The sequence below is a fragment of the Triticum dicoccoides genome, chromosome 5A (genome assembly GCF_002162155.2).
Source record: "Triticum dicoccoides isolate Atlit2015 ecotype Zavitan chromosome 5A, WEW_v2.0, whole genome shotgun sequence".
NCBI lineage: Eukaryota > Viridiplantae > Streptophyta > Magnoliopsida > Poales > Poaceae > Triticum > Triticum dicoccoides.
This window is the reverse complement of record NC_041388.1, coordinates 711473573-711481626: the sequence shown is the minus strand read 5'-3', so window position 1 is coordinate 711481626 and position 8054 is coordinate 711473573. Positions and strand designations below refer to the sequence as shown.

General features: G+C 42.2%; 1 protein-coding gene across 1 annotated transcript; it reads left to right on the top strand.

Annotated features, from left to right (window-relative positions):
- The first annotated feature begins 6 nt into the window (after nucleotides 1–6).
- Nucleotides 7–5165, top strand: LOC119304389 (folylpolyglutamate synthase-like). Its single transcript, XM_037581570.1, has 16 exons — nucleotides 7–114; nucleotides 238–362; nucleotides 445–510; nucleotides 857–966; nucleotides 1496–1556; nucleotides 1691–1774; nucleotides 2050–2106; nucleotides 2406–2466; nucleotides 2560–2606; nucleotides 2824–2901; nucleotides 3024–3188; nucleotides 3266–3490; nucleotides 3600–3678; nucleotides 3896–4054; nucleotides 4303–4412; nucleotides 4634–5165. The coding sequence occupies exons 1-16, from the start codon at nucleotides 72–74 to the stop codon at nucleotides 4691–4693; spliced, it is 1530 nt and encodes a 509-aa protein (XP_037437467.1). The 5' UTR covers nucleotides 7–71; the 3' UTR covers nucleotides 4694–5165.
- Nucleotides 5166–8054: the final 2889 nt, after the last annotated feature.

Below are 8054 nucleotides of genomic sequence, written 5' to 3'. Positions count from 1 at the left end.
GCCGCCTCCTCCTCTCCTCGCCGCTCGCCTGCTTCTCCTCCCCCCGCACCCGCCGCATCTTCTCTCGCGCCATGGAGTCCTCCTCCACCACCGCCGCCGCCGCGCAGCACGCAGGTGAGCAGCCCTGCCCTTCGATCGCGTAGTCGTGGGGTGCTTGCTTGCTGGGTGGGATGCACCTGTCAACTGTACTCTACTGATGGCTGCTACGTGGGGGTGTGGTGGGGATTGGGGCTGCAGGTGGCGTGGCGGAGCGGGAGTACGAGGAGGTGCTGGGCCGCCTCTCGTCGCTCATCACGCAGAAGGTGCGCGCGGACACCGGCAACCGCGGCAACCAGTGGGACCTCATGGGCCGCTACCTCCAGGTACTCCTTCGTCCTCCTCCTCAATCGCGATGTGGGTGGAGGGATGTGTTGTCTGATCTAGAGGGCGGATTTGGTTCTTCAGATTCTGGAGCTGGAGGAGCCCATCGCGCGGATGAAGGTCGTCCATGTCGCGGGCACCAAAGGGAAGGTAAATCACCTGATATGCAACTCTCTCCAAGCTCCAATTACAGTGTCAGGTTCTGTAGTATGTGCGATTTCCTTTCATGTCCACTGTGATTCAGAAACTTCATCAGTAACGATTGGGGCATTCTAATTTGGTCCTGAAATTTAAGCAACTAATGTGCAGCATTTGATTTTTACCAAATCAATAGTTTACTGCTAATTATTTGGCACCGTGGTGCAGTGTGTAAACCAGTTACAGACCTCTCCTGGTTGGTTGTTGAAAATTGCTGAATGCCACATGTCGTGATTAATCAACTCCTTGGCTTCCCTATGATGTATTATGTGACGACACCATGGACCGTTTTGTGCAGGGTTCGACATGCACATTCACGGAGTCAATCCTGCGATCCTGTGGCTTCCGTACCGGGCTATTCACCTCACCGCATTTGATGGATGTCCGGGAGCGGTTCCGGCTAGATGGGTAAATTGTTCATCCATTGCTATTGCTCTTATTTTTTCTTATGGTGTTGATAAGTGATAACGATAGCTCCTTGTTATTATTCACAATAATTTCTTACTCCCTCCGTTCCTAAACATAAGTCTTTTTAGAGATTCCAATAAGGGACTACATACGGAACAAAATGAGTGAATCTACACTCTAAAATATGTCTATATACATCCTTATGTAGTTTTTATTGAAATATCTGGAAATACTTATATTTAGAAACGGAGGGAGTACATCCGAATGTGCTGCACAGCCCTTTTAGTTTTTTTTTTCTTCTGAAACTGTAGGGGAACACCTGACAGTGAACTTTGTTTAAATTTAGCTTGTCCTATGCTTAGGTACCATGCATGTGTAACCTGGTGTTGATAAGTGATAACGATAGCTCCTCGTAATTATTCACAATATTTTTTTGTATGCAAATGTGCTGCACCATCCTTCATAGCTTATCACTATGCTTAGGTATTATGCGTGCACTAACCTGGCCCCTAACTTGTGATGCAACCAGGGTGGATATTTCCGAAGAGAAGTTTTTGAAGTACTTCTGGTGCTGCTGGAATAAACTGAAGGTACACGTCCAAATTTGTTAAACTCTGTGCTAGGTGCATAGGAGTGATGAAACATAGCTATCTTGTCTTTTCATGCTGCTTTAATTATGTACCTGGTGGATAATGAGACAAATGGGCTTATCTTCACTCTTCAGGAGAAGACTGATGATGATATTCCCATGCCAGCGTATTTCAGGTTCATGGCCTTGCTCGCATTCAAGATATTTTCTGCTGAGCAGGTAATAGACAGAAAACACTCCATACTCTTTCCCTACTGGTTTGTTTTCAGTCATTACATAAATCTAGCCTGAATAAGATTGATCCATAAAATATTCCCTTTTCTTCACCATTTCACTTGCATAGCATTGTGCTACAATCTATGATTTTAAGGTGCAAAACCTATGTGATGATCAGCTATCACATATTCATTTTGAGATCTCTAAATTAGGTTCTGCATATGCATTTTCAGAAGAACATTATTGATCTACTCACACCTGTTTCTTGCCTCAAACAGGTAGATGTAGCTCTTCTCGAGGTTGGTCTTGGAGGGAAGTTCGATGCAACTAATGTGGTATGTCACTCTTGTCCAGTAATGTGCTCATTTTGTCTAGAAAACAAAAGAAAAATCTTGAACTATGCCATTTAAGTCTATTGCCGGCCTTGTTCGCCTTAATCTGTACCCTGAGTTCCAAACCATACTAGGAGTGCGGAATATATTCATTTAGGTCCATCTAAATTCTTGATTCTTGTAGTATTCAAGCATTCAAGTTTAGCTTCTATTTCTTCTGAGCCCTTCTGAGCTTGGCAGAATTATACGCTAAAAACAGTCAAATTAGAGCATGACCGTTGTCTGAATTTGGATCTCTGCAGGTTAAATCTCCTGTAGTCTGTGGTATATCCTCTCTTGGGTATGATCATATGGAAATTCTTGGTTAGTCATGAAACTGGCAATTGAAGCACCCCTTTTATTAGGAAAATTAGTTTCATGCTGACATGTTTTTTTTTTTTTTTTGCTGATGAGCAGGAAATACGCTTGGTGAAATTGCTGGGGAGAAGGCAGGAATTTTTAAGGTTTTCTTATGACTACTTTCCCAAGAAGTTGTTCTACAGCATGTTACATATATTGCCTCTTTTTTTGTAACTGATGGTGTTTGTAGTTCAGAAAATACAACACATTACTTTATCAAGAAGTTGTTCTATACCATATTAACATTGTTATTCACAAATTTCTTGTTATGTTTGGTATCTTGGTGGTGTCTTTTATTAACATTAACATTGTTGTTTACAGAAAGGAGTTCCAGCTTATACTGCTCCACAGCCAGAAGAGGCAATGGTTGCTCTCAAACGAAGAGCTTCAGAATTGGGCGTATGTTTTTTCTATCCGTTTTCATTTCCATTTTGGTTGCTGCCCTGCTTGTTGTTTGTAACCACAATACTAGAAACAATGGAATACAGTTTTTGAAATACTATACTCTGTGCTTTTTGAAGATTTCACTCCAAGTCGTTGATCCTTTGAAGCCACATCAGTTGAAAGATCAACATCTTGGACTGCAAGGTGAACACCAATATGAAAATGCTGGCCTTGCAGTCGCACTCGCTAGTACATGGCTTGAGAAGCAGGGACACGTGGACAGAATGCCACTCAACCACACTGTAAGTCTTGTCAATTCATGTTGCTTCTCCCCAAAACAAATATGGTATCATAATTTGTTCATCTATGGTGGATTCAGGATCCCTTACCAGATCAGTTCATTAGAGGGCTGTCAAGTGCTTCTTTGCAAGGCCGAGCGCAAATTGTTCCAGATTCACAAGTAAATTCAGAAGAGAAGGACCAAGATAGTTCTTTGGTATTCTATTTGGATGGAGCACACAGCCCTGAAAGTATGGAAATATGTGCGAAGTGGTTTTCCCATGCTACCAAGGAGCAGTCTCAGACTTGCAGCAAATCTCGGAAGGTATTTCTCACAGCCTGTCTAGTATTACCATGTTTGAGTGGACTTGCTTTTGCATGTATCGTTTCAGTCTTCTCCCTCATACGGGTGTCTTCTATGGGACACATTGCAGATTCTTCTATTCAACTGCATGTCTGTGAGAGATCCTATGAGATTGCTTCCACATCTCGTTGATACTGCAACTCAAAATGGTAAGTTGAAAAACTTGCTGTTGAAAATGCTCATGTGCGCTCATTTATGATTTTTCTTTTGCATGATATTGTACTTCTCTTGGATTGGTTGAATTTACTAACAACTTCAGTTCAAACCAAACTTACTGCATTGCTTACTGCTTAGCCCTCATTCAAGTTTGCTGTTTGTTCCAGTTTTCAGCTAACTGAACATATGTTGCTATCTCATTTTGTTCAGGGGTGCACTTTGATCTGGCCCTATTTGTGCCAAATCAGTCACAACACAACAAACTTGGTTCTAAGGCATCAGCACCTGCTGGCCCTGAGCAAATTGATTTGTCATGGCAGCTATCTCTCCAAGCAGTGTGGGAGAAATTACTTCATGATGACAATAAAGGTTCGTCTGAACTTGGTTGCTTACAAGCTTTAGTCATTTGTGTTATGAAATGAGCTTCTATTCCACGGGGCCAGCAGTACATATACATGCGAGGGAAATAAGCAAAGAACCCCTATACATTATGAGAACTACAAAAGGCACAACAATTTGTACCACTTCTACTACTGCGTTGTCGTTTTCTAATTGCAACAATGCATGGTCAGGCTGAAGATGACACCCTATATTAAAATTGTGAGTAAATGATGCAGGTTCAAACAGCACGGATTCTGGCAAGACTAGCCTAGTGTTTGAATCACTGCCACTAGCAATTGAGTGGCTAAGGAAAAATGCCGTAGAGGATCCATCTACTTCTTATCAGGTGAAAGCTTCTCTGAGACTAACTTTTCTAAAATTTATAGCACAAAACATCCATAACTAGCTAGCATTTTTGCACTGCTTTGTGCTTCTAGAGCACGATTAATGCTTCATAATATGTTTAATTTCCTATCTCGTACGTAATCAGGAAGACATGTATCTTGTCCTTGTTATGTTTGCAAGCTAATATGTCGCACATGACACTGGTGATATGTTTGTATATAGGTCCTGGTTACTGGCTCCCTGCATCTCATTGGCGGTGTACTGAGGTTGCTCAAGAAGTGACATTTTTTTGGAACAGTATACAGTTGGAAGCTGACACTGAAGTAGCTATACTGATAATGTGACCCCAAGCCGGGGTTCTTGGTGTTTTCGAGATCTTCCCAGGGCAAGCACATGGTTTACAGAAATGCGCAGCAAGCAGTTTGGAAGTGCTTTGCCTGCGATGCGAATCAGGCAGCAAGGTGAAATGTGTTGTATTTCTTTTTGCGAGAGGAGGGGAGCTTGTTTGTATTTCTCGTGTAATGCTTTTCTGGCCATTGTTGCCACTGTATTCCTCCTCATGTATCCCGGAAAGATGAGACGTCGAAAACTCAGACGGACGTCAGGGTGCAAGCGAAGCATGAATAAGCCAACAAGATGGCAGTTGTTATTATCTAAAAAAGTTGTTGATGGCATTGATCTCATTTTCACCATGTGATGCGTACTTTAGAGCTTTGGTGAAGATGAATGAGATTGACGTCTGATGATGATACTACATTGACAGGTGACACTTCATGTTCATGAAAGAATGACTCCATTTATAATTAATGTGTTGCTTGTTTGCTTGCGTTTAAAATTAATCAGTGCGTTGTCATCCTACATGCATACTTATTTTTATCTTATCTTATATATATAACTAAAAAGATGATGCCCATTAGCCTATTTCTCTTAACATGCAAATATACCATTTTAGCATGGCAGCCAACTGCATGAAAATGACTCATCTGAACATACAATCATGCATGTAAATTTTCATTGTATTATGCTAGTTATTTTGAGTAACTATTTTACAACTACAAAATAATTAAATACAATTAACCATGCATATTTTTAAATTTTAATTATCATATTTATAATCTAAATGTTCAATGTCCACACACATGAGCACAAAGTCCAGCCTATCCCGCTCATGCACCGCATGCACTCCAACTAGTTTTATTAAAGTTGATGCAAGACAAGAGGCCAAAGACATCAACAAGCAAAGTACTACCTTTGTTCTTAAATATAAGATGTTTTGGCATTTCAATTTGAATTTAGGAACATAGTGAGCGCAATCATGATAGACCCATAACAAGCACAATTACATCAAAGTTGAACTGCCAAAACGTCTTATATTTAGAAACAGAAGGTGACCAGCACAATTACAATAGACCAAAGTTTTAAATAGCGCGCTAAGCATCTTAGCGCCGGACCTCTTTCAAATGCTATAGCGTGCTATAGCGGAGCTATAGCGCGCTATTTAAAATATTTGTTCACTTGTTTGGACCAAAGTTTCTTAGCGCAAGACCATTTGTAAACCCTACAGCGTGCTATAGCGGAGCTATAGCGGGCTATTTGAAACAGTGCAATAGACCCATTACAAGATACGAATTTAATACCTACGACTAAGTTGACTTCTTTAGCAATCAACAACAACGCCTTCAAGAAGGGATATATGCCGGATACCGACAAAGATAAGGATTTATCCTAGTTGCTGAGACCGACTAATTAAGGTCAGCACATCAGCAAGGGGAGGAGACCTTCAACTAATTTGTCGCTCCTGAGCCCGACCAATGAAGGCTAGAACAAGAGTTTCCACCACATAAATGAAGCGGTGCTCTAAACCATCTTGACAATGAATCTTCCGGAAGTCATGCCAGCTAGTACTCCATGCTACGCCGGAATGACGCTCTTCTGCCTTGGCATGGCGGATACTAGCACCTCACCAATGGAGGGGAGTGGCGACGCGCCTCACCTCATGTGGCTTGCGCCGGTTTATAGATAGCATTCGACAGCTGCCATAGTTGTCGACATCGTCGGAACCACGGTCTGACCACCTAGATCGGATTCGAAGTAAGCGGTATAAGGAAATCATTCTCCACCACTCGCCCCACCACAATCACATTACCATCCATAACACTGCCTCACTAGCTATAGTAGAAAATGTCACCCTCCATCATGGTGGCGAGATTTGCATGCTTCCAGTCCCACTCTCGCTCATGATCTCGGTCACTTACCAGTCACCATTTCAATGCTAATGAAAATAACTAGATACCACATATTTATTTTGTAGGTTGGCGAAGAAATGAATTACTAACATTGTTACTCCCCTGCAAAAAAAAGCTTATAACTTATTAAGAAGGAACTAGCCCGTGCAATTTGTCTGTTCCTCCAGCACCAGGCAAAGCACTAAATGAATACAGAACATTGATATTATTTTTTTGTTTACAATCCTGAATGTAGCCTCCTCACATGGAGGAGCAGAGGACTTGCACTGACAACCTGACGAAGGACAGATAATTCCAAACAAAACGGTGAACAAAAGTACAAATACATGAGATCATAACACATGAGCTAGCTAGTCCAAAAAGGTAAAGAGAAGGGAGATAGGGACACATGGCAAATGATTGGTACTAGAACATACCAACGAGCTTTACTAATTAACAAACCCCGTTATTTTCCTCCTGGATGCCAAATATGTTGGCATGTATTGTCATGATCCACACGATGGTTACGAGGTCGCCGCCACAGCCGAGCTGCTTGGCATGGGAATCCCTGCTAGACCATTTGGATGCACTCATGAGCAAAAGCACCCATGCATCAAATATGAGATTCAACAGTTCTTGATCGGTGACCAACTCAGAGTAAGAACACAATCTCGGCATCAACTTCTGAAATCTTCGGCGGGACTTTTCCCCCATCTTCTAACTAGGTCGATATACCCCCCTTTGGCAAAACAGCTTCGTAGCACACGGGCATATTGATAACCATCCGACAGGACGATGCTACTAGTACTATTTCTGCCATCTCCATTGCCGTTCAAAACTAGCTTCTCCATTTGTTCCAGGATAAAGGCAATCTTCTGCTCTCTTGTTTTGCAACTAGCAGGCCTGTTTTCAACACTAAACAAATCCTTCAACTCTTTGCTGGTTTCTTCGTACTTGCTTGGCAGCTTACGGACCGGTAGCATGTTGGGGCGTACAACCACGAGGAACACCAGGTAGTTAGACAGCTTGCTGATCAACTTCACATATTTTTGAGATTTTTCATCTGCAAAGGTGACCTTTTGGAGGAAAATGTCCGTTGCCATATGCTAGATAAGAACGAGCTCTTGCAACTCATCAGGATCGAACTGCACAACTCTGTCTCCCTCTTCTTCTTCCTCCTCCTCCTCAACATTGCGGGGCCATGTGTATGATAACTTCAACTTTTCCCATATGCGTTCGAACAACAGACCCTTCAAATCTTGTGGAATCCTAAAGCCACGTGTGTCATGGTATTTGTGCTGCATCCCGCTTTCCTCTAGTTGGAAGACCAACAGGCCATTCACACTACTGATTAGATTGTCCAACAAGTTGTGACGAGTGCACTCATGCAACAAATTGTACTGGCCCATGTGTCCTCG